Source organism: Falco rusticolus, chromosome 1 (assembly GCF_015220075.1).
Source record: "Falco rusticolus isolate bFalRus1 chromosome 1, bFalRus1.pri, whole genome shotgun sequence".
NCBI classification, from domain to species: Eukaryota; Metazoa; Chordata; class Aves; order Falconiformes; family Falconidae; genus Falco; species Falco rusticolus.
Genome location: NC_051187.1, coordinates 83,223,286 through 83,250,705, shown reverse-complemented (window position 1 = coordinate 83,250,705; position 27,420 = coordinate 83,223,286). Strand labels below are relative to the sequence as shown.

At 39.3% G+C, this 27,420-nt stretch overlaps 1 protein-coding gene across 1 annotated transcript in view; it reads left to right on the top strand.

The window, feature by feature from the left end:
• EIF2AK3 (eukaryotic translation initiation factor 2 alpha kinase 3) overlaps nt 1-27,420 on the top strand; it is a 45,688-nt gene that overhangs the window by 1,731 nt on the left and 16,537 nt on the right. Inside the window, exons 2-6 of the mRNA XM_037387451.1 lie at nt 5,240-5,369; nt 21,475-21,669; nt 23,416-23,546; nt 25,603-25,837; nt 26,103-26,265. Of these exons, the coding sequence (XP_037243348.1) occupies nt 5,240-5,369; nt 21,475-21,669; nt 23,416-23,546; nt 25,603-25,837; nt 26,103-26,265 (854 nt within the window). The remainder of the gene's footprint in view (nt 1-5,239; nt 5,370-21,474; nt 21,670-23,415; nt 23,547-25,602; nt 25,838-26,102; nt 26,266-27,420) is intronic.

The window sequence follows — 27,420 nt, the reverse complement described above, 5'->3', positions numbered from 1 at the left end:
ACAAGCATTCAATTAAAGCAAGAAACTGGCTGATAACTTGGCATCCTGTTTTCTTTGAGGAAAATCTATTTATCTGTTAGTAACAGGATCATTCTTTCATGTATCAGGTCATCAAAGTCCTACTTAGTTTATTACAATGCTACTGTATTCAGTTTTTAATAAGACCTTCACTTATTTAGTCCTGAAAATATTTTAAAATTAATTTTCTGTTTGACTAGTACAGCTAAGTGAAACACACTAAAAATGTTCAATTTATTTATTTAAGCCTGGATTAAATGTAGCTGTTCTCTTAATTGATTAGTGCATAGGAATAGATTCACTGTCATCAAATAAAAATAGAATGGCTGCCTGGCCACAGTAGTTGCCTGCATTTCTTTTTTTTTTCTTTTTTTTTTTTTCTTTTTTTTAATGTGTATTTGTGAGATTTCTACTTGCCTCAGCTAATTGTTCCCCAGCCATAAAATATCTGTGTAATACAACAGGTCAGTATAATCTGCAAAAAAATCTGACAAAACCAAAACCCCAAACATTTTGCTGTAGGCAAGTAAGTGTAATCATCTTGGGTTTGAGGATTTTTTAATTTCCTAGAAGAAAATACAAGGGTTAGTGGATTACCGTGCTCTTTACATACAAATATGCAGCTTTTGAAATTGGAATAGCTGTTTAGAGTTCAGGTTTGATGAACAGCTGTATTTGCAATGTCCCAAATGGCTTTTGAGGGTATTAGGGTTGTGTTTTCATTTTTTGAAACTGGAACAGGAACAGTGGTAAATGTTGCACCAAAATGATCTTCTGCTTTGTTTTTCTAGCACAAACAACTTGAATAAATACAAAGTTTTTGCACAGTGAAATGGTGTAGATGAGCTAAATCACAGTTCCTCCTCTATCCTGTTTACGTCTCCCCTTGCAATCTCAGCTCTTTCCTTATGTTCATAGGTAAACCACATCAGTTCCGTAAAGCAGAACAGAGCTGTGCTCAGGCCACCTGATCTCAAAAAGTGGGCTGTGCTTATGATAGGGTATAAACAATGGTTTTATGGCCCAAGACTGGCTTTTTGTTAATGTATATGGAAGTTTGTAGTAGGTATTTTGCATGGTTTCAAGGGGGAACATCGTAACTGCACTTTGGTAACAAGCTCATGCCTGTGGGCGAGAGGATAAGATAGAAAACTTTTTCACTTAACTGTAGGAGGGTGTTTTTAGATGGTCTGGGTGGGGGAATTATGTACAGATGTGTTTTCATACTGACAAGTGCAGATAAAATCTGACTATAGTATTAGCTTCGTCTCTGCCAGGTGCTGTGATTACAGACCTCTTTGTATGTGCTGTGTGTACTGGACCCTTGCTTTAGTCCTCGTGGTAGTCATCTGTAAGGGTTTTCGTAAGAATGGATTTTCTTCTTCTCCATCACCTGGTTCCTGATATGTTCTGGAGCAGCAGCTAGAGGCAAGGTGAAGTGCCTAAGTGTTGTCTTTATTTTACTTATGTTCATTTTTCGAGTGCCTGGTTGATGGATCCTGGGATTTAAGTAACTGCCTAGTTTGGAGCGAGTCCTTTTTCTTTCTTTTTTTGTGGAGATTATTGCAATTCTGGTTTTGTGTTGGTGTTCTGGGGTTTTTTCCTTCTCTAGTGTCGATGTGATGTGATTCATTCCCCAGTATGGTCCATGATTTACTTTCAACAGATCTCTTGCCGTTTCAGCAATGTGCAGCCTTGATGCTGTTTGTCTCTATGCTTCTCACTTCCTTGGCATTATGGTTGTGACTTTTGACCTTTGACCCTATGTTGTGTAATATTTTGTATTTTGTGTGGTGGTATGCAGAATTGAGGTCTAATTTGGTGGTCTTAGAAAACCTGATGGAAGCTGGCTTCTGTGGTCAAGGTAATCTGGAAGCTTTACTCCAGTCAGGAGGTGGTGTTGATAAAGCCAGTAATAAGGTACCCTTTTGCAGAGAATAACCATTTATCAGGCTTAACCAAAATAGACGGTAATGCAGGAATTGCTTTTCCTTGCAGCTTGTTGGTTAGGTGTCTCAAAGAGGCACCCAGAATGTCACTATTTCAGTTAATGTAATGGAATTGCAGGTACAGGCCTAACCTCTTCAGCCAGCAAAGTCTTGCAAAGAGATTGCTAAAAGGACAGCTCTTTATTCTTGAATCATGGCCTGGTATTTGTAAGAATATGCTGTAAGAATTGGGCATAATATGCTACAGTAAACTTATGATAGCACTGTGGGGTGATAAAAAGCAAGTTGCCTGCCTGTTTTTAAGCTCTGAAATAGTTTATTGGAGTAGTTGCCTGAATTGTTTTTATCAGAATGTGTTAATCTAGTGCTTGATTAGACTACCTGAAAGATAGGAAGATCTCTTGTCACCACTTTATACACTCAGTATGCAAAGCTTCAAGCAGTGGGATCGCACGGAGGAAGGGGGAAAACTTGAAAAGAGGAAAAATCTGATTGTGAGAAAATATAACACCAGCATGGGTCTAGGGTGCATGTAGACAAATTGCAGATCTTGCACCAGTCAGAGTTCAGGTGACAGGATTTTGACTCAGTGGAGTTGGTCAGAGGTGGGGAGAACAGATATTAAGATTTTAATTTATAGTAAAATAGAGTAAGTAATGAAGGATTTCATTATGAGAGTAAGGATTTTTAGTAGTTTTTTTCTGACATGCAGGATTATTGTTGAAGACCAAGATGAAGATGGGAGCAGAAACTTGATTATTTAGTTCAAAATGAGGCACTCATTAATAAAGCAGAGATAAATGAATACTTTTCTTGCATGTAGTTCCAGTTCTAAAAGTAGCCACATGCAAGATTTAGGTACAGCCAAGCCAGTTCTGTTCCTGCGTCTCATTGAAGTGTTTGCTTAGTAGGTGGAGTTTGTGAAATAAAGTCCATTATAGAGCTGGTGTCCAAAGGGACAAATAAAGAATACCACTGCACCCAAGAAAAGTAACAATTTTAGGGTATGAAGAAGCAGTTGCTTAAATCAGTTTCTCAGTGTGTGCTACTGGTACAAGGGTTCCCTCTGAAGGCATGATTATCTCCACCCCCAGCCCCCCCGCCTTTCCTAATCGGCTAAATTTAAAACCTAGGTGCAGTTATACCATGATTTGGGTGACCAGAGGTCATGATGCGGGTACAGATTCCAAAACCGCTGTCTTGGGTGGCAGTGGTGAGTCTTTAATAATGAGAGAATTCTTGGGGAAGGTTTGCATCTGGTGGGGAAAGATAATATGGAAAGGTAAGATGCGGAGGCATAAAACATTTGTTATGTGAAGAAGTCAAGCAGGAAGAATTAAAGGAAAACAATGGGAGTGGATGGGAAGGAAATGTTGCATAGTATGATGGTAGGATTTTTCTCTACAGTCTTACTGCCAAAATTCTTTCCATTCTAGCTACATTTCTACTTCTTTTATAACCTACTTGTCAGCTGTATCAACATAAAATTTAAATTGATCCACTTGGAATAATATTTTTATGCAGTGCTAGAGGGCTTAAGATAAATTGTTTTAACATAAAGCAAATGGATTCTGTTAAATGTGTGTCCAAGGCCTTTAGTGAGCAAGCACCTGTTTACAGTCTAATGCAATCTGGTTTATTATTAACTCGGTCTTGGTTCTGTAGCGTTGGAATAATTGTATGTACTCAGCTTATAAAAACTCATGTATTCTACTGTTCAAATATTTGCACAATTGGTATTTTTCTAACAGTCTCTTAAACTAAGGTTTTGGAGGAATGTGATGCTTGGCCACCCTCAGAAGTGGGAGCTGCTATGTTATTTTTTGGTACAGGTTAAAGATGCATTTAGTTTTCTATTTATTAAGAATATGGTGCTATGGTATAAGGACCTATAAAATGTGTGAGTTACTTTTACATGTAAAACTGCCGTGTTTTAAGTGACCTTTGTTAGAGGTAATGTAATAAGCTGCTATCCTTGAACAAGTTTTTAAGATCATGATTTTAGTTTTTCCCTCCTTAAAGAAAAAAACAATACTCCCCTATAATTTCCTCTCTAAACTTCCAAATACTACACTGGTAACTCTGGACAAGTGAATGTATTTGGTTTCAGTTCTACACAATAATTTATTGTCCCTTATTGTTTAAATTAATGCACACACAGACACGTATATGAATCATTACATCCCCCTGCCCTTTTACCCTCACCCAAAAATAGTGAAATAATCTACCCATCAGGTTTATTTATACAGTTCCTTATTCTTATTGAATCCGATGTCTACAAAGGTCCTTCTGGGTCACTAGATTCAGCCCCACCCCCTCCAGAGTAAGCAGTCTGTAAAGTGATCATGCTACTCCTCCAGCCTTTGAAGATTGGTGAGCCTGCTACAAGCCAAAACTGCCAACATATCCCAGCTTTTTCAGGCCAGAGACAATCTTCAACGAAAAAAAAAAGCCTTTAAAAAATGACTTGTCAGTGTTTTGGCTCTGTGGTGGTTAGGGTTTTTTTGCTTATTTTCGGGGGGGTGTTGTTTGTTTTATTTTAATGCTTGAATTCTAGCTCAACTAGAAATGCTTATTCTATATTGTAAGGCTGTGTAAGAAACAAGATTTGCTAAAACTGATGAGCTTCAGGCCCTGTATCAATCAACAGCTAGCCTGCCGTTACTATATATCCCCAGATAGTCTACTTAAGTCTAAGCTGCATAAGGCAGTTTGCTTGCTTTGTTGTCTGCAGATATTGGAGGTTGTTTCTAGTGTCCTGTGTATGCCTTAGGCAAGACTTGTTTTATTCTAAGACTTGTCAAATCTTCATGATTTCGATGTTTCATCCAGAGGTATTGAAAACTTACTGATTTGCTGGATTAATAGTTTCAGGTTTAGGTTGTTTGGAAAGGGCATATTCAAGATCAGCGTGGAAGGGACTGGAAAAAATAGGATATTTATTTGTATAAATATCTCAAAAGATGGTCTCTTTCAGTGTTGTAGTGATTAACATGTGCATGTGGGAGCAAAAAGTCAACTATCTTCCCCTGAAACTGAAAGTGTCTTACAGCATTGAAATACTTTATGACATCTAGCTGGAGGCTTCAACTTTTCTACTTTCTGTTGGTGATCTAGGTAGAGCTCGTATTTTTAGATAAAGTTAAATTGCTGTTTTGCAGAATATAGATATGACTTTGAAGTTGGAGTCGCGCTCTATTAAATGTAGAAAGCAGCTAACAGATAAACTTCATACGGCTGTAGTTTTGACTGTGAATGTTTCCGACTTGCAGATCTCTAGTAATTATTAGCACTTTGGATGGACGAATTGCTGCACTGGATCCAGAAAACAGTGGGAGAAAACAGTGGGATCTGGATGTGGGATCAGGTTCTCTTGTGTCATCCAGTCTTAGTAAACCAGAGGTAAGGCTTAATCTCTTTCCTGACTAAATCCTTAAACCCAGAATTTTCTGTAATAAAATGCATGCAACTTCCTCCATATTTGATAGATGTTAAATAATGCAGCAAACTTAGCATGGATAAAGTTTGGTAGCTATTTCCAACTTTTTTTGGCTTGCATATATCATGTTGCCATTTCAAACTAGAGTGTGTCAGCATTTTAGTCTTGCAATTGACGTATGTGATAACTATCAAACTAGATGATGTAACTGAGTTTGGGAATTGTATGTAATTGCTGATTGAAAACAAGTTACTTGTAAGTGGAAGCAAATGAAAGGATCATCTGCTTTGTATTACTAGAGTGTGTTTTGGCAAGTACTGGCGCTTTTTTTTTTTGTCAAGAAAAGCAAAAGTCCTTGTGACTTAATAAATGAACAAAGGATTGGTGTTTTTTTTTAATATGCCAGATAAGCAGGCTGCCTATGAAATAGACTGTGTTAGCAATAAAATAGAGTGCTGAAGGTCACCCTACAGTACCGAGTGGTAAAAGGTTCCATCGCTTCTTGCTTTAAGGAAATCTAAAGAGTTAAAGGTCTTGTTTGGTGCTATTTCCACCATCAGTTTGAATAAACTTAGGCTAGATATTAGAAGGAAGTTTTTGGTGGTGTGTTTTTTCCTGCACTGAAGAAGTGAGATCCGTGAGTCATTCTCTCCTAGAATTAGGAGGAATAAATATACCAACTAAGAGGTAGTTTGTGGTGATGACAAATGCACAGTCCTTCACTGTCGTGGATGGTTGAATTTGATGACCAGTCCTGTATCATGCTTTTGAGTGATGCACGTTTGAGAGTGAAAGTTGAATTTAGGGGTATTCTGACTATATGAGCTTCTTGCTTGCGGTTCTTTGTTGCTGTCTGTTTACATGACCCCTGTCCTGGTATGAAGAAGGCCAAGGAAAGATTTGGTCTGCTGCTGTGGTAGTAGTGTAAGTATGAGAACTAGTAATAGGTATCTCTTATTGCAAAAATAATGTGAATGTTAAATTGTGTTCCTTTGTTTCTGAGAGAGAATTTTATTTATGGATGCAACTTTTTGAGACTTGCTCAGATGTGGTTTTGTGTTTAAGAAAAAACACTTTGGAAATAATTTTCCCCAAAAAAATACATTCTGGAGCAGAACTGAAAAGAATACAAAAACTGTAAAGAGGCAGGTGTCAGTTATAAACTGTGGTCCTTCACAAATGTTTTCAATACTGTGTACTTAAAATATTGGTCTGTTATCTGTTGCTACAAATAGTTTCTGATGACCACAGTGAAAATAGAACCACCGGTTATAAAACACACATTTGAAATCTGTGCAAATATAAACTTCATTTTTTCACTACAAATTAAGACAGCCCAAGTTTTTAAAGATTTTGAGAATGCAAGCGTTTAATACTAAAGAAGTGTTTTTACAAATATAGATTTTATCACTTAACTGGTCTGTCCAGAGTTTTGATTGTTTTCCAATGTGGTGTGACTGTAGAAATGAAAGATTGGTGCTTAGGCAACAAAAACTGTAGTTTGTCCAATTCTGGTTTGTGGCTTCAAGGTAGTAGGTTGCGGTAGGCATAAAAAAACACTTTTGAAGAGCTTTTGTTATGCATATGGGAAGTTTTCAGATAGGCTTTCAAATAGTTTCATTTCTACAACTGTGGCCAAAGACACTGATGGATTTTGGCAGTTAAGATGCAGAGCCTATGAGAGAACTAATTTTGGAAGTAAAACTTCATTCTGGCCCTTTAGAAGCTGTTAAGCGTTGTGAATATAGGCCTTCTTAGAATTACTGTCATGTAAACAAATGCTGTTAAGATGAGACAGAATTTAACAAGAAACAAAAGTGATGAATACTCAAAATAAGCTACACAAACATTTAAATATTTATTTTAAACATTTAAATATTTAAATGTTTAATCTGCTGTCAGTATCAGCTGGAAGACTTCATGCAGTGAGTCTAGACACTAGAGTGAGTAATGGGCCTCATTAGAATTGTTGGGACAATTCTGTTTTGGGTCAAAACATTAAATTCATTAAAGTCTTAAGAGTCTGTTGTCTTCCTACTCTACAGTATTTCCTCTCTGATTTGGGCATGTAGCATGTTAAGTTTTACTCTCCCTTATACTGAGGATTTTTCTTCTTCCAACCTTTTTGAGGTAACAAGGACTCTGCGCTTGCAACCACAATATTATCTTCATCATAGAACAGTATCTTTATGTAAGCTGTAAACCTAAATCATCTTGCAAGAAATGGCAGATGAGTAACACTTTTTGCATTACACTTGCAGTGCTAAGGATTTGTGTTCTTTCAGAGTGAAGGTGTGTTTTTGTCTTAATTGTTTTGATGAGGTTTTTTTCTAACTATCTTGGGTGAGAGTGCAATGAACTGTAGTTCCAGGTCCTGATGCAAAAGTATAAATTTAATTTCAAAGTGCCTTTTAAGAAAAGACATTAGATCTCCAAACTTTCAACGTTTAATAGAACTGTAGTTACTTCCTTTGCCTAACTAAAATGTCGACTTGGCTGTCTGGAGCTCATGTGTTAATTAGGAAAGGGAGGTAGTAAAATTTCAAATGTTCCAGCAGCTCTGTCAAACACTTCAGATCTTGAAACTACTGCTTAAAACACTGACAAGTGAGATGTTCATAATTTGTCATGTGAACAGATCAATTAGAAAGGCAAGGCTGCTGAACTACTAATTGTGTGTCTGGGTAACTAAAGTGATAAAATTCATTCCTTGACTCCAAGCTTCAACATAAACAATCATGGCCAGGGTGCCATTGCTGAAAAGTTACGACTTTGCATTTCAGTGTTGTGCTTAAGAATTTAAAAACTTTGTTTCCTTATCTGCTGTGTTAAAATGAAAATCCCTTCTCTATAAAAGCTGTATGTTTACAATTGCAAGATTTCTTGTTACCTGCACATAAAGATTGCCTGTTGAAGTTCAGGGTGAAATCATTGAATCTCAGCTTTTCTAAAAGAGAGGTTACTTTTAATGAAAACACTTAAATTTACTCTTTAAAATTTAACTTTGTAATGAATACATTGTCTGTACTTAGGCAGAAGAGAATACTTTTGGGAGAAACAGCCTGTTAAAATAACGATGCTTAATCATAGTGAAAATAGCAAACTGCCATTCAAGCAGTGGAAATGGTTCATAGCACATCATTATGAGACTGTTGTTGTTTACTAATGAGGGTGATGTGTTCTTTTACCTGCATAGCTTCATATTACTTAATGGGCTGCTTTTTCTTTTATGAGCATCTATTATATGAGAGAAATGAAAGTGTGAACTTGCCTGTATATTAGAATGACTAGCCATTGTGGCTACTGACTGATGGGACACTGGGAGGCTGGAAAAAAGATGGAGACAGGAAAAAAGCCTACTGTGGGCTGGATAAATGGCAGAGATACTCCTGTGAAAAAGCTGGTAGCTGATGTTTGATGAGAAGGAGTTTTAATATGTGCTGTCAGGAACACTGCAGGGAGTTCAGCCTGACGGCGCAGCTCCAGTCGTAGTAGTTTCAGTGCTCTGGGTAGAGGGTACGCTGGGATGTACTCAATAAAAGTAACTGCACTGGCTCATGATTTGGCTGTTACAGACTATTCCCTAAGCAAGCATCTTATTTCCTTATTTGAGAGACTGCTGATCATGGGACAAAATGAGTTTTAGCCCACAAGGTTGACACTTATAGCAGTCATAGTAAACATACAATGGTATGCTGGGAAAAATGAAATAATTGGGTTATCTTGTGTCACAAAATTTGTGAACATCCTTATCCCTCTAAAGGCTTTCAGTGTATTTGAATTTCATGGTATATATATTGAATTCTTGCTATTTTCTTATCATGATAATTACGTAAAATTTTTCTACAAACTTAGATATCTGTGTGATCTTTTTTGGACATAAAAGTGGAATGTTTTTGTTGAATAGCCCAGTATTATATTGTTTCCTCCAGATAAATGTGGAGGCACAAAGAAGTTTCATGCTGAACTCAACTGAAAATTAATTGGGTTGTAAACAAAGTGAACCCATAGATACCTTTAGCAGATTGTTCCTTTTTTGCCCTTTGGAGAGGACACCCTGATGCTTAAAGCAGTGAGTTGGGAAAGGGTTTTGAAATCTCCAAAGCTGCACTAGTGACAGGATTTAACGTACAGTAGGAATGTATCTTCCCCCCCCCCCCCCCCCCTTTGTCACCATCATAAACATTTTCAATTTTTCAGTGCTTTGGCTACCCAAAAGAAATAATAAGTTCTGCTGTGAAGTGTTGAGGCACCTGGGAATCACTTTAAGGTACTGACTGCCTGCACTTTCCTGCACATTGGATAAGGCAACCTCTGTACCTAGTCAAGCCAGAGAAAAGCCAAAAGTTGTCCTGAGTCACTTTGGGAATGTGGGAAGAAATTCAGCAGCTGTCGTCCTTTGGCCTCTTACACTTTGGTGTAGAAGAAATTGGAAAACCCACACTGAAGCAGGTCAGGGCAAGACAAGAGGTCAAAACACCCTATGAGGGGCTTGAGTTGTGGTTTCTGAAATCTTTTATGGGCCCTCCCAGAGGTTAGGGGAGGGTAAATAACAGTCTCTTTGAAAGAGAAATCTTGTGACATCAATTTAGGAAAGTCACCCACCACTTAGGGCATCCCTGCGGCAGCATTTTATTAACTTGAATGAAAAGTTTTTGTTTGATCCATGGCTTTCTACTTCAGTTTTTTTTTCAGTTAAGTCACTGCCTGTAAATATCATCAAACAAAAAGTTGAGATACGTTTATTTTGGACATGGGTGGTGAATGTCAGTCAGACTTGTTTGATAGCAGCTGTTGAATACAGTGCTGAATATTATGAATTTCTATTAAACCTGTATAAATCTGTTCTGACTCTGCTAACAGTCACTGGATGAACAAAAGTATTAAGTTTCAAACTACACAAACATTCTGAGAAAATGGCTTTCTCTCTGGATTCTGCTTAAAAACAATGGCTTTGTCCAGCTCACTAGTGTTAATCAACTTTTAGTGTGTTTGTGCATCTTAAAACATCTGACATGGGGCACATCAGCAACAGAAGCAATCTTTCCTGCTCAGTGCTTGGAAGAGCCTTTGTGCAAATGTACAGGCTGCTTGCAGGAGCAAATACTGTGCGGTGGGGTCAGGCTTCCATATACAGAGAATAACAAGGTGGCTCTCTTAAGTGTTTGAGTATCTGCAAAACTTTCTACAGCAAAGTTTTACTCAACAAAGCAAAGAATAAACTTTTTAAAATTCCTGTTAATGCTTTAAAATTACTTTACAGCTGTAATATGTTGTGAACAGATGTAAAGACCCAAATTGCCACTCTGTTCAAGCAGGCAGAGTGTAAATCAATGGACTTGTTATTGACAGTGACTAATCTATTTCCTTGCAGGTAAGGTGCTATAATTTTAGTTGTCTGGAAGAGTATTAGAGTAGAATTCCTTGTGTCCCGTAACTGATATATTTTTTTTTCTTTTTTTTTTTTTTTTTTTTATGTACTACTGAGATGGATGTAGGACCACCAGATGCTTTGATAGCTGGAGGTGTTATTCCTGTAGAGGAAGACAGGGGCATTATCCAGTTCTCAGTCATACAGGTTTTCTATAATAGAAATGGAATTAAACTGTACAAATTGAAATACAAGATATGGGACTTGATAACAACAATTTTGTTGAAGGTTGAAGGTGACCAGTTTAAAACTGAGAATACTGTGTACTAAGAGATCCTGTGACAGGTTATCAGCTGCTATCTTGATTCCTCTGGAGGGAAAGGAAATGCAATCCTGTGCTGCCTGTGGGTAGAGAGATACTAAATGGTCCTGGAAAAGCTCATAATGAATAAGAAGTGAGTGTCCAGTACTGTACTTCAAAAGAAGATAAATTCTAATTGCAATTGAGGCAGAAAAGACTTATTAGGGCTATAAGGGGGAGTGGAGCCTGTCTTTTACAAGAAGAGAATAGATGTGACTGCTTTTTAATTACATAGATAAATTATGATTCTTGATGCCAAAAGTCTTATTTTCATTTGTGTTGCAGGAAACGTGCACAGTCTGCATAGCCATAAAGAAGTAATGGGCTTGGGAATTACTAGAGACACATGTGGATTTCTGAGTACAGACCTTTGCTGCTTTCTTGGTGAAACAAAAAACCATAGTTTATAGTTCTCCTGAAAATAAACTTCTAATGATGTTTAGTGGACAAAAACTCATCAGCAAAAGACTTAATTGTTTTGAAATATTCAGGTAGCGAGAAGTTGTATTTTTCTAGGAAATGCAACCAACCAAACTTACTAATGTGAAGTGGTAGACCTGTGGAGAAAGGGAATTGCTGATGGATGCCTGAGCAGAGTTAGTGGTTAGTATGATGCCACATCATTGATTTTTGCCAAGGTGACAAGTAGAGCTGTTGCTTAGACAAGTGGTCTTGTCTGTTTATCAAAACTACATATCTTTTAAAGACTATCATCTTAGTTCAATTTTTTTTCAATTAAAAAACTAAACAAGACTTCTAGCTTGGTGTCATTCTGGCTGACACTTGATGTAGTTAGTACTGATAAAGTTCTGATAAAGTGCTGATGTGTGTCCTCTCACTTGTACTGTGAGGATGTTTGGGGGGACGACAGTTTCCGTTAGGAGACACGTGGGAAGCTACAGAACAAGATCTTGTGGCTTGTATGGTGTCAGAGTTCTCAACCCTAGTCCTCACAAGTGATGCTCTGCCTTGAACAAAGCCAGGAAAGTTTCTCAGAGTCACTCTGGGCTAAAGTTTGTGACCAACTGTCAACTGTCATGCTCACAGACATGGTTAAAATGCTGCAAATCTTGGAAAGGACGTTTACCATCAGCTCACTGTCTCTGTTGTTTTGTTATATTTTATAGTAGAGTCATAGAATCATTTAGGTTGGAAAAGACCTTTAAGATCATAGAGAGTGGTAAGGTCTCCCCTCAGCCTCCTTTTCTCCAGGCTAAACAACCCCAGTTCATTTGGCTGCTCCTCTCAGGGTTGTGTTCTAGACCCTTCACCTAATGGGTCGAGATAAGTCTCATGGGTTAAGATAAAGACAGAGAGAGAGAGCTTGGTTTTTTACATATTTACATTCCTACATACATATTTAGAGTTTTACATACAATTACATATGGTACACTGCACGTTTTGTATCAGCTGTTAAGCAGTTCTAGTGTTTACAGATATTAAAATGGATTGACTCTAGTAATGTCTAGACAAATACATGTTTCAGCACAGGGAATGGATAACTTAGGTATTTGGACCTCAGCTGCCCGATACACAACAAAGTGACTTACTCTGCCCTAAAGCCTTTTTGAACTTTCCACCTGTATTTTTGTATGTAAAAGAAAGTGCCTGTTTCAGTTCTAAGCATTTTAATTTAGAAAACCATTCCTCTAGCAATACAGCTGCTGACATCTCATTTCTGAATTTCTTCTGGACTTTTTCTTCCATATGCAGGTAACTATTAATCTTTCTGTCAGAGTCACTGCATGCTTTGTGCACTCTACTTTCTTTGCATCCTTGAAAAACGAGACTGTGCATTTGCCGTGTTCTGTTCTCTGGTGCTGGGGCTCCCTTTTTCCTATGGGAGTTGCTCTGTGACTTAAACTTTGAAAACACATTGACTCTGTGTCCTTACCAAAAAAAGCACACTATCCAGGCAGGGCCAGGGGAAGAAACATGCCAAGTCTGGCAGAGATCAGCTTGAATCCTGGACCCTCAGAGTGACCTGGGCTTCTGCTATCGTCCATTTTCCCTATCTCTGAAGAGAAGCATCTTGCTTAGCTCCCAGGTGGTGCCATAGGAGCCCAAGTAGCCTGCAAGAGAGCTGTGGGGGAGACGGAGGTGGTGATGCAGTTAAAACATTGTCTTAAAACATCCCAATACTGGAACAGCTCTGTGCTGGGTTGACCCTGGCTGGGTGCCAGGTGCTCACCAAAGCCACTCTATCACTCTCCTCAGCCAGGCTAGGGAGAGAAAATATAATGCAAGGCTTGTGGGTCAAGATAAGGACACGGAGAGATCACTCACTAGTTACCCTCACGGACTGGACATGAGGAAAGATTAGTTTGATTTATTACCAATCAAATCAGAGTAGGATAACGAGAAATAAAAACATATCTTATAGACCCTTTCCCCCCAGCCCCTTCCCTTCTTCCCAGGCTCAGCTTCACTCCCAGGCTCTCTCCCCACTCCCACCAGCAGTGCAGGGGACAGGGAATGGGGCTGCAGTCAGTCCATCACATGCTGCATCAGCTGCTCCTCCTTCCTCGGGGGAGGGCTCCTCACAGTCCTGCTGTGCTCCAGCGTGGGGTCCCTCCCACGGGAGACAGTCCTCCATGAACTGCTCCAACATCAGTCCTTCCCACGGGCTGCAGTTTTTCACACACTGCTCCAGTGAGGGTCCCTTCCGCAGGGTGCAGTCTTTCAAGAACAGCTGGCTCCAGCGTGAGTCCCCCATGGGGTCACAAGCCCGGCTAGCAAATCTGCCCCGGCCCAACCTCTTCTCTCCAATGGGGCCACAGGCCCTGCCAGGAGCCCAGCATGGGCTGCCAGTAGGTCACAGCCTCTATCAGGCATCCCCCTGCGTCAGTGTGAGGCCCTTGCTGGGCTGCAGGTGGATATCTGCTCCACCATGGACCTCCATGAGCTGGGGGGCACAGGCAGGGCCTGCCCCACAGGCTGGGGGCCACGTCTGCTCAGCGCCTGGCACTGCTCCGGCCTCTTGTGGCCCTGTTGGGGGCTTGTGGGGCTGCTGCTCTCCCCCCGCCTCTCTCCTCTCTCCAACTGCAGTTGCGCAGCTTTCTTTTCCTTCTTCTTAAAAACGTTATCCCAGAGGTGCTACCACTGTCACTGATGGGCTTAGCCTTGGCCAGCGGCAGGTCCTTCTTGGAGCTGGCTGGGGTTGGCTCTATCTGACATGGGGGAAGCTGCTAGCAACTTCTCACAAGAAGCCACTCCTGTAGGCCCCTCACTACCAGAACCTTGCCATGCAAACCCAATATGAGTACCAATTTTGACATGGTGGTTAATGAGCTTCTGCATAGAGCCTGTTTCTGTAGAGACAAGGGCTTGGGGTAATTTTAATTTTCTTCGCTAATCTTCTCCCTTGTGTGCTATTAGTTTTAAGGAGCTCAGTGATGGGCTCAGTAGCAGCAGCACCATTTTTTCTCAGGGAAGACTGCACTTAAGTTCCAGAAGATTGTTGTGGTCTTTTCTTATTAATAAAATGTACAATGTTAAAGGGGGATGGAATAATGTCAAAATAGTCTTTCTTTAAGCACAGTGCATGTGTTGGGTTTTTTTATTATTATCAAAGAGAAGAGTTTTTAAAAGTCTGTTACCATGGCAGCAGAACAGGCTGGCATCTCTGTAGTCAAAACCCCAAGTCTTGTTTGACTATGATTAAAGTAATGGTGGTATTTTAGTTTGCTAGTCATCAGAAGAAGGATCTGTTTGCACAGCAAATAGTACTGGGGACCAGATCTCTTTTGAAGCTGGGGTGGTCTAGTTAGCACGCTGCAGTTGGTCCAGCTCCCTGCCTGGCTCTTCAAGGGAGGGCAGAGGACAGAGTAGGACTAAGTGTTTTAATGGCAAACTTAAGCTGAACAAGATACTCTTCAGCATCACACTATAATTCTGAAGCTCTGAAGCTGCTGTCATATGTTGCTTTTTGCACTGTTTGTGTAAAAGACAGTTTTCTTGGGACTCTGGTAGCTTACACCTGATCAGATTTTAAGATCTGAAGTGTGGAGTCATGACAGAGATACCAGCTGTAGTCATTTATTAAAGTTCTTGGAAGGACGTTGCAGGTGTTGCTTTGAGGAGAGAGAAAAAAAGTTTTCAAATTAGTTCTCTAATACTCATCCAGGTACAGGATTACAGCATCGCTTCATGCACTCATCATACACAAAATACAGGGCCATGAAAATTACATTTATGACTTGGTCCGGTCTTCTCTAACCAGTGAAAAACTAAATGGAAACTACCAGCTCATGGAGTAAGGGTGGTGGTGGAAGGAGAAGAAAGACCATGATGGATAGAAACTTCTGTCATAAGGACCTTAACATGGGCAGGAGCAGGGGACCAGGTCTGGTCACTTGACAGATCCTGTGAACTGTTACTGGGTGAGCTGTGCGGCCTGATGGTAAAAATCATCCTCCGGGTGAGAAACATCTGCACTCACTTGTTGCTATGCAGAGCTGGTGTGCCCTTTTCCTGTGTCACACACCAGCTGAGATGAAACCTATTTCCATGTCTTCACTGATGTGCTGCTCTGGCACAGGCAGCTCTTCAGTAGAGGAAGGCTGCTAAATCCTGCCTCCGTAAACTGCTCCATCAAATACTGATTCATCAGATGTCCACGTGTAGCCTTTCTCACAGATCTGGTCTTGAAGACGGTTTGGGTACATATGCTGGTTAACCAAAACATGAGGTAGTCAGGAACAGATGCACACTTTGTAAATAGTGCAGTGCTGAGATCAGAAGTAATGGTGTTCACAAGAAGGAAAGTTTTTTTAGACAAAACAACCACTTGTGTGCTGGTGTTTCCTGCTTTAGCTTCCTCATTGGCCTTGAACATGTCTCAGAAGGTCGTTTTACTGATCTAAATCATGGACTCCTCTTTGCAGTCAATTTTCTTCTTCCTTGGCTGGTTAAACAACACTGTATGCTCTGAAGAATAGTTGGGGTTTTTACCAGTACTTTAGGCAGTGGAATAGCTTAACTCAATAGCCTTTGTTTTTCAAAAGATTGTGCTGGTGCCTGGGTCTTTGTTCTCTCCTTAAGGTAGCAGTGATGATGTGGGCCTTGCAGAAAGTTTGAAGAAAAAATATCTCCTTAGACTTTAGTTGGCCCCTTCATCCCAGTCTGCTCCTATTTAATGAGGGTTTGCCTGTCTGTAATAGTATCCTGTTATCCTTGTAGTACCCTGTGCTTCGGGATTTCTGCAGGTAGCTGAAGGGAAAACAGATGAATTAACGTTCTGAAATGCAAACTGAGGAGGAGAAACAACCTCTTTCATTGGAAGGGAGTCATAAACCAGTGCATCTATGCAGATACCTCCCTGCATGCATACTAAAAAACAGCAGACAATAAATCAGTTTCAGACTAACCTGAACTACGGACATCTCTAGACCTTGCTCAGTGTGTTTGTGCATAAATATATATCTATATCTATATATATCTATCTCACCTGAAAAATCTATAAACATTTATAGTGGGTATATCTGTATTACTGTAGGCCTATGATTTTTATTTTTTTTTAAATGTGGAACATACAATGATTGCTTTCTTAGCTTTGTGCAAACTCTTGTTTATACCCTTTAGTGTGAAGCTTGACTTATGTGCCTTTTAATATGTGGCCTAGATTGATTTTCAAGGGGCTTAAAAGACACAGTTCTCACTGAGAAGTTGCTTTCTTAAGAACGTGCCTGATGTTGGCTTTGATCCTGTTTGTTACAGTAATCCTATTGTAGAGATAATCATAGAGGAGAAAAATTGGTACCCTTTTCATTTAAGATCATCTAGGCTAGTCTTAGTTAATTAGTAACTGGAAAGAAGCTCTCGCAGTTTATTGTAAGACGAAGGTTTGAAAACCACAGGCTGAAGTGTTAGAAAAACATAAAGATGTAACACTTCCTAATCCAAGGAAAATATTTTACCTGCATTTAGTTATTTCCTTGGAGTTATTGGAAAGTCCAGCCCATCTGAAAACGATAATATTGACTGTTTTGGCACCAGACTTGTCTCAGGTATGTCTGCAGGTGAACAGGCTTGATTTTTGCTTCATATGAGACTGAGTGTTAGGCATGGGAAGTGAATGTCACACTGAACGGTTAAACAGCTCAAGGAAGCTTTAGTGCTTCAGCTTGTTTTGATCTTTGTTTACACAATTATATTTTTTCTTTTTTTTTTTTTTTTCTCCTTTTCTCCACTGCTATAAATCAGCAGCTTTCTTCCTGCACCGATCAACCTGCTGTGGAATCTCGCATGCAGTGCCCTCCTTTCCAGTAAAGAGTCTAGACAGCAAATTCCCTGGTAGCATATGCCATTTCGGATCGTTATGCCTTTTTGCTTTTTTGTGAAGGCTTTTTAGAAACTGCATTACCTCACCCGTCGGCCTGGAGATTGAGCAGCCAGCGCCGCTGATAGGGCTGTGGCACCCAGCGCTGAGCCAATGGAGAACTTCAGCTTCAAACTCTTAATGAGCAAAAGAGCAGCATCTCATTTAGGGCTAGATAGTTAATGTGGGGTGGGTTTTTTTAAGTGTTACTTCTGAAAGACAAGCCACTTAACAATTATGTGCCATATTGCTGACCAGTGAAGCTGAACAAATAGCTATTTACATTGACAGATCAGAGGAATGTGTAAGTGCATCGTGGTAACCTACATTTTCTGTGCCAAGAGATTTGCAGCTGACTGCCTGGGTGACTCACTCCTTGGATTAGGAGATGAGGTAATGCTTTTGAGATACAGGGTGATGTCATTCCTTTACCTGAGCCGCATGCCGATGCTAGTTGCTAGTACTTTCAAGGAAAGTCCCTTTGCTGCTTCTGATGTACCAGAGAATGAGCTGCATAACTTGGGAGCTGTTATTATTAATGTCCTTCTAAAACCTCTGGCTAAACTGCTCTTTTAGAAGATGTCAACACAAGTGGCCACAAATGCCTTTTGTTGTGTGTGTATGTGGGCACCTGCAAGTAGGCACATTTACATACCTGCTCCATTCTTCAAATAAAGCTGCTATAGTAAAAGACCACCTTTGTGGTAATCAGGTGCAGTCCCTTTTCAGCACCATGTCATGTAATCCCATTTATAGACAGATTCATCTTAAAAGAAGGGGATTTCCCCCACCCCATTCTGTTTCTGTTGTGAAATACTACCTTTGTGGTGATGGTTAGTGACCGAAATGTCTAGCTTGCACTTACTCACAGCCAATTTAACCCCATCTGCTTGTATTCTGGCATTGTCCTTCAGTGCAGTAGCTCTTCCTGTTGCCTCTGCTCTCTTTCCTGGTGTGTTCACCGACAGCAGTTGTGTCTTTTCTCAGCCTTTCTTTCCCAATGTCACGCAGGACTTGCTGCTCCCGTAGGTGCCCTCAAGGTTGGGAGCATGGGCAGGTGATCAGCAGAGCTGACCGAAACGGTCTTGTCTCTTCTTCACAGCTTATGGGGACCAAGGTTTTAACAGATGAGCAGGCAGTGCCCCACTGTCAGAGATTTTTTGAAGGCATGCAAGCCATGACCTGATTTGACCTGTATCTTGGAAGTATACAAATGTGTGTTGCTGAGTGAGCTTCATGAAACATGTTAAGCATTTGGGTGTGTGGCTCGAAGAAGTGGCCAATGTTTTTCCTGTCGTTTGCTAGTAGAAAATTTCCTACTAGGGCCCTGGAGCAAGAGCTTCAAGGACAGGGGAAACACTTCAGGTGACAAGTGTCACACTGTCCCCAGAGCTCTCAGAGTTACCTACTGAGAGTCTGCCTTGCTCAACAGTGATTTATGGTCAGTTTGTACCACTGCCTTCTCTCTTCACAAACTGGTGGGATGGTCTGAAGCTGCATTACAACGCCATTGCAGCTGTGGCTTCCAGCAAGCATATCTGAAAGTCTGAACTTGCAAGTGGCTGTCTAGCTGCCACTGCCACACATCTAGTTTGACCATGCGATATGGATTTAGCTGACTGATGGCCAGAAGAATTTCTTCATGATTTGACTTGGAAGTTAGTTGATGGCTGGGTTTGCTGGGCTTGGGCTCTGTGTGCTGAGGCAGTGGTAGAGGGAATGGTTTGGCTTTTGTGTATTTGGAAAGGTGCTTATAGAAAGAACCTTTACTTTTCATTCTTATTTACACATGGAATATCTCATATTGCCAGAGATGAGGCATCCAAACTACTTGCAAGTATTTGGACCATGTGCAGGGAGAAACCTAATAGAGGATTTATTAATGCAAGTAACGGGCTAAAAGTTGTCAACAAAATTATTACGTGTTTCTGAAAGAATATATTATAAAACATTTTATGGTATTACTCTTCTGTGTTGAATGTTTTAACAAGATACTCCAACATGGTTACAGCTGCAACTTTGGCACTGGCATCTTTTGTTTTTAGAAAGGTATTTTCCAAAATCTGCATTCCTTTGTTTCTCAAGATTGCAAGGCTACTCTTGAATAAGAATGTTTATATAAACCTTACTTGTTTGCTTGATTTTTACACTGATAAGTGATTTCTACCAATGACCCTTCCCTGCACAAATTTTTGCTTTTATGTTGATTTATTTCTGTAAGGGGATGGATAGAGCTGTCTGGTTAAACCACAAGAGCCGTGTGTGTATATTTTTCCTCCTCAATGGTAGGCCATAAGGCAACATTTCTTGTGCATCACAGATCTCATGCAATGTCTCTTCCAGAATGTTTGGCCTTTTTTGCCATAAGGTAAATACCTGGAGGGAAAGAGCATACCTCATTTTGCTTTGTAAAGGGCTTTGCCACTTCTATCAGGGGGTTATTTTTTATCATTTCTTCAATTACACGTTATCTTCCTGAGAGTTACTATTTTAATTGTCAGTCATCATAAGGCTTTTCAAAGCCAGAAAGCATCAGTGTTGGATCTTTTAGTGATCTTAAATACCATGACCAGCATTGTCAGGTAACTCACCTAAATTTCCTCTTTGAATGAGGTGTGTCAAACAGTGTTAAGAAGAGGTATTAGTCATGACATACATGCATTTACAAGATCAGTCTTTCCCTTCATGTTTAGGTGAATCCTAACTTTGCTTAATGCTGTTTGCTCATCTGTGACCCAGTTAGAGGAATAAAAAGTTTCATGTTAGAGAGAATTTTAATCATGCAGAAGATGTGGTTTCATATCCTCACTTTGATTCCAGAAATAATAACCAGAAACATTCTGGATCTTTTGTATGGCTTCATAGTACACATCTGTGCCTTGGAGTCTGAACCCGAGTATTTTAAGTGACTAATAAACATGTACCAGAAGTATTCTTTAAATCTTAATGTGTAAAGTATCTGAATTTAGTGTAATTATGTTGTAAGGTACTGCCCAAATGGACAGAGGTTCTGAAAAAACATTAAAATCTCCATGTTAATCTATATCCTCAAAAGCTAAGATTATGTGGATTACAGTTTCTCGCTGCTCTTGATGGGCACAGCCACTGTGGCTCCACAGTGTTAGTTATGGTCTATCATGCTGATAATGAGTTTCTTAATAAGTCCCTTAGTACTCATTGACAATGACTCATACTTCCGAACTAGGATCTCCTTGAAAATCTGAGTGTAATGGATGAAACCCCATACCCTGATGAAGAATTTTTTATTATTTTTTTTAACTACTCTATGTGTTTAAGAAAAAGCCAGGCAAGTTTTAAAGCAATGATATATTTAAACATAAGAAATTCTGGGAACAAGAAGTTAGATTTAACTAACTGGAAAGGCAAAGGTGAAATGTGGACTCTGATCTCAGTAACTGCTCTTTCTGCTATACCAGAGGATAGATATTTTGGAGTAGTCATTAACTGTAAAAGACTCACATATAGCCTTAGATTTTCTTTTAAAATTAAATTCAGTATTCTGATATACAGGGAATGGTTGATTTTGTGTTTAGCAATAAACCAGCTCTGGAGAAAAACCCAGTGAAGTAGGCCTTTACCTAAAATGCCACTGTCTTAAAACTATGCCAAATAATCTGCAAAATTTGCACTTTAGCCAGTGACTGTCTCTTCAAGAATACTTCCTCCTGGATCATATTTTCTATAGTTTGGGTGAATACTAATCTACCAATTGACTGAGCCTTAAAATGCTTTGTTTAAAAGTGGAAGAAGTGTCACATACTGAACTGTTTTTAAACTAAAAATAGTGAAATACAGGTTTTATTTGAATACCTGAAAGTTTTCTGTCTTGAGTATAACTTTGAAAAATAAGACTCCAGGGTATGAAACTATAAAGTAGGACACTGGAACATAATGCTGTGTACTTGTTTATACAGTGTTTCTGTTTCCATTTGTGATCTGTGTGTTTTGATAAAATTGTGGTTAAATGGTAGCTAACCTTCAATTAAATTATTTTAGGTATTTGGAAATAAGATGATAATCCCTTCCTTGGATGGGGACCTTTTCCAGTGGGATCGGGATCGAGAGAGCATGGAAGCAGTTCCTTTCACAGTTGAATCTCTTCTTGAGTCATCCTACAAATTTGGTGAAGATGTCGTCTTAGTTGGGGGGAAGTCTTTGACGACCTATGGGCTGAGCTCATACTCAGGGAAGGTAAGAGCCTGAAAAATTGCCTTGTGTGTGTTTCAAGCACTGTCTTGCAAACAGATTGCTCGTCGGATTTAAACTGCAGTACAGCTCAGATATATAACTGCATGCACAACAGAGCGGAATCTGAGCTTCTTGGCACCTAATGCGGCAGGCTGGAGTAAGGCTAACAGCTGGTGCAGTTAGATGGTATGGCTGAGCCCCTCACTGCAATCTTCTGCGTGTGAGCTCACATTGTATCCCCTCTGCTGGCATTGACACTTGTCTCACCCTTTGCTAAGCTGATTCAATTTGCTAACCCAACAGCAAACTGTTCAATTTTTATTGGATTAGTTTTGTGCTAGGTTAGCTGTAGCCAGCTCAGCAGGGGGCTGGGGAGTGCCAGAGCCAGCTCTAGGGAAGGGACAGGGGTTTTGCAGCCAGAGGTGAGTGAGGAGGGAATAAGAGGGATGACCTCTCTCTACCAAGCTGGGAGAGGAGTTCAGCTTTATCATATGGCTCTGCTTGAAACAGACTTTGCTGTTCAGCTTACTGCATCTCAAAGAAGGCTTTAGGTTACACAGTCTTTTCACAATTAATTTCAGATTTTTCACAACTAATGAGGGATATCTGGTTGAAAACAAGAAAAATGTTCAACATATGCGAAAGTTTAAGACTTGTAGTTGTCAGTGAGTTTACTATTTCTTAGAAGTTCTCCTTACGTGTTGAAGTCATATGCTTTGTGTATTGAAGAACAGACATTTGCTAAGTCAGAAGCATTTGAAACAAGTTAAAAAACAGATTCCATTTAAAAATGTTATACTTCCAGTTTGCTTTCCAGAAAATTAGTTGGTTTTTTTCATTTTGACCATATAATTTAATGTAGAATATTTCTGTGGTATGGTGTAGAGTGATCACTAGTAAAAAAAAAGGATAGACCCAAAACAAGAGTTCATGAAATCATTTTGATTTCCTCACTGATAGCAGAGGGCACTGGTGTGCCAACAGACTGCTCCTCCCCCAGCGTTCAGGAAGAGGAAATTTGTGTTTCTGCTTTGATTCTTGGCTTTGCTCACAGTAGCAAGGGTACCTCATACAGGAAATAGTGCCCTCCTCTTCCTTGTTAAGAGTTTGGGCAATCTGTTGTCTTTGGCAGTCTGATGTTGATTCAGACATCCTGAAAGTGTGTTCAACTTGCTTTTCAAAATACTGTTGCCCATGTAATCCAAATTCAGTTTGAGATTGGGACTGTTGCAAAGTTTGTGGGACTGTGAAAGTTAAATGATGTCTTCTTTCCCCTTTAATAGCTGGTAAGGCAAAGGGGAAAGACGGCAATATTTTATATAAATCAATAGTACTTCATTTGAAGCTAATAGTTATGCTAAGACAAATATAGCATGAAAGCAGAATTATGCTGTGGGTCTTGTAGGAATGTTCTGTCAGCATCCATAGAAATAGTGGGAAAAGAGAGACTTAAGATTTCTTTCTGTTAGAAGTATGTGCAGAATGTCAAAAGGTGGTCAAAATAGCCCAAACTGTAGGCTTAGTAGAATCTTTTGAAAATTCTAGTTCTGAGATGCCTTTATCTCTTAAAGCAGACTTTTCAATTTCCCACAAGTCAAGCGTCTAAAATCAGTGAGCCTGAAATTGCCTGTGAGCCAAAAATCTGTTGTAAGGATTGTTAACTTTGAATATTGCTGTTGATTACATTTATTTGTCTTGAAGTTCTTCAGAACTTCAAAGCATGTACGAGTCTTTTGCCTTGTCCTTTAGGTGAAGTACATCTGCTCAGCTATGGGCTGTCGCCGGTGGGATGATGATGAAACAGAACAGGAAGAGACTCTCCTACTACACCGAACCCAGAAAACGGTCCGTGCTGTTGGACCACGCAGTGGCAATGAAAAGTAAGTGTAAGAATTGTTCAGAAACAATCCGATAGAGGTAAGTTCTTAATACATAATGTTTTAAGGGTTTGACCTTTCAATTCTCATTAGACTAGGAATTGCACAAGGGAGTTTAGATTAACAATCTGACCAAAGGAATGCACCAGATTTAGCTAGGATCTAACCCCTTTGCTCTTTAGTGCTTTTGAAAAATGTCTTTAACTTCAGTTTTATAGCTGATTAGACAGAAAAGATATGTACACATATTTATTCCCTCAAAATCAAATGAAAGTTACTTTCCTTCTCCTTACAGACCTCGAAAGAATTTGTCACTACTGTACTACACAAGGCAAATGTCAGTAATGTTTGTTCTACCTGTTGATTCTTGTACAAAAGGACAGTTTAAAAGTCTTCTTACAACCTACTGATTCACTTTTAAGTTCTTTACCTACTCGTGGTAACTGTCACTGGGTTTTTTTTTATACTTGATGTCTTCAGCTTTCATTATAAGTTGATATTTTAAAATGTCTTCTGTCTTTTTTTAAGAGTCCCATTCTTAAATCTACTTTGTTCATTTCAAATGGAAGTGGTCTGTTTTACAAGCTGTAGAAACTAGTTCAGTCTGTGACTATCTTTCCTATTGCTGTCACGTTGATTTTTTTAATACATCAAGATTTCTATAAAAATACAGACACGTATTCTACTACAAAAAAAAGCCACCAAAACCCCACTTCATAAAATACAGGTTTAAAAGGCTGATTGCCATACATAGATACAGTAACTGCCCAACAATTTAGTGAACTAGTCATTCCCTGTTCCCCTGCTCCCTCTCCTGTTTGCAGCAGGATTTGACAGGTTGTGTATCTATAGTGTGTCAGATAACGTAATTAGAATTCCAATAGATTAGCAGATGTCTATGAAGGGAAATGTCGGGTTCCGTGGTTCTTGGAGACTGATATTGGCAGGGAGAGGTACGTCATAACAACATGCTTTTTCCTTCACACACATCTTTCAAAAACATAGTATGACGTCTTGTACACCGTAATCTTCCTGTCTTTGTAGTCAGAAACAGAGGTACTTTCCTGGTGACACATTATGGCTGCTATGGAATTTACAGGATAGACATGGGGTTTTAATCGAGAGAAAGAAAAACATATACTAAATTAACTGAATATATAAAATGTGCCAAACTTTTACCATGCAGTTTGGGCTTCTGGTGGTTGCTAGACTGGTCCTAAAAAACTTTTGAGTACCCAAACATACTGTTCAAGAAATATTTTTTCCCCCTTCTTGCTGCTCAAGACACAAACTTGCCATCCTTTCACATCTGTATCTTCTCTACAGCATCCAGCTGTATCATGGAAAAAATAAAAGAATTATTCTTTCTCTTTTTGAAAATAATTTTCTATTTCTGCCCTAATTTGTTGGTTTACAAAAATTAAATATCTTTTGGCTGTGCAAGGCAACTCTGTGTTCTTTATGCTGTTGTCTTTTTTCAGTGTTAACCAATGGGACACAAGCAGTCCTTGTTTCATGAAGTACCTGCCAAAGAAATTCTGTGTTAGATTGTGTGTGGGAATTCTGTGTTAGGTCGTGTGTGGGGTTAAAATAAATAAAAAAGGCATTGTCCCTCCCTCAGCTTGAAAAACTTTACGTTTCAAATTATATCTGCTTTATTAACGAAGAACAGTATGTCTTGTGTAGAATGCTGCTTCCTAAATGCTTTATATTTGTTACTTATCAGCTACATAAAGTTTTCCTACTAAACAGACCCAGCTGTACTACTTGGTGATTTTAATTGCTCTCTCCATGAACTAAACCTTTAATGCCATTGGCCCTACTTTACCAGCTGTTTTCTTAACTCTCCCATCATGTTGGACAAGATTTCTCAGCTTGTTTGGTTTGTATTCTGGATTAGCACTCCCCCTCCTGGTACAGTTGTGTTCTCCTGTCAGTCTGAGAGTTTACTGTGAAAATACAGGCCAAGTACAGGTTTAAGATTCTTCTGGATGGAGGATTTGGGACTTCCTTCGAATATATTAATTGTTTCTACAAAGTTTTTCTCTTTTTCTTTTAGGTGGAATTTCAGCGTTGGTCACTTTGAGCTGCGCTATGTCCCAGATATTGAAACTAGGGCAGGTTATATTGAAAGCAATTTTAAATCAAGTATGAATAAAGAAGAAACAAAAATAATTTCGGATGTGGATGAGCAGGAGGCTATGATGAAAGATACAGTGATAAAGGTCTCAGTAGCTGACTGGAAGGTGATGGCTTTTAACAGACGAGGAGGACATCTGGAATGGGAATACCAGGTAGGCCAAAAGAAAGAATATTAAATGTTACAAAAGTATAAGTTTTGCAGCATCATAGATGACGTCTTTCATCTTGGGTTTCAAGTGCTGTCTTTGTAAAGAAGCACACATCTGCTTATAATTTTTTAACTGAAGGCCTTACTTTGAACTGCTACATCTGTTACAAAAACTAAATCAAGGAGTTCAAGTGCATTGTTTAGCATTACTCTTATGCAATGTTTAGTTAATGCAACATTAATTTTCCAGTTACCTCTCTCTTCTTCAGTTTTGCACTCCAATTGCTTCTGCATGGCTGGTTAAGGATGGCAAAGTAGTTCCAATCAGTCTGTTTGATGACACAAGTTATACTGCGAACAATGAAGTATTGGAAGATGAAGAAGATCTTGTGGAAGCCGCCAGAGGGGCCACAGAATCCAGCGTCTATTTAGGTGAGACACTGATGGCAGCATTTTTTATAGTAAACATTGCTCTTTTCTCTGTTGAGGTTGTAATAAAGCAGAGCTTTCTGTACTGGTAGATTACAGTTAAGAGGAGCTGTAACATGTCCAATCTTGATATTCTGCATAATGAAGACTGTTAAATTTAGCCTACATTGCTTTATAAAGCCCCACAACCGAGGCTTCACTAACGTATATATCCCAGAAAAGCACCTTGACTTGATTTAAAAACTTTCAAAAGGTAGAGATCAGTTCTTACCTTGTCCTAACCTGCTCTGGTCATCTCTGCTGTTGTCAATCAAAGTCAGAGTTCTGTGTACCCCTCTTAGAAATTCTGACAATTACAGAAGGTAATTGTCATACCTTTGGCTATGGCAGAATTAATATCTATGACTGTTTAGCTTAAACAGTGCTAGTTAGAAGCTTGACTTTATTTTTCTGTCCTTTTGCAAAACCAAAACATTTCAAAACCATAAACCTTTTCATCTTGATTCTGAAATGTTCACTGCTTTGTAGTTTCAGTACATTGGAGATAATTGAAAGTCTTGAAACCTTTAAAGATAGGTTTATAGTAAAAGGTAGTCTTATTGCTCAGTAAGCAATAAGCAGTGCCTCCCTCCAGCCTGCCAGTTTGTCACATTCATTTTTTATTCTACACTGATTACACTAACTTACCATGAAGAAATTTCAGTTAAGATTTTATGTGACTTAAGTTTTCATCCAGCTGTCGGAATTAATTTGATGTGGTTTGTGACAATTTGAAGTAGAGTGGCCCCAGGTCCTTCTTCCTGTCAGCTGTCTGTCTGTCTGTGGGAGGTAAACGTGCTTTGGTTTTCTAAGAATTTGTTTGCTTTAGCCTTTTTCTGTAAGACTTTACACCTTGCAGCTTTCCTGTTAGTGGTTACACAGATAAAGAATAACACTAGGAAGAAGCCAGATTGTTCCAGCCATCCTGGTAATGGCTGTTGAGGAATATTCTGTACCAGTATTAATAACGGTAGGAAGTTTGAAAGAAGTCTTACCTATGCAAAGCCCAAGTGGCTTTATAGCTCTTAAAAATTCCTGGCATTTTATTGTAGCACCAGCCCTCCAACAATGGAAATGGGATGTCCTGATCTCTTGCTTTTCTAGAACAGAGGAAACTTA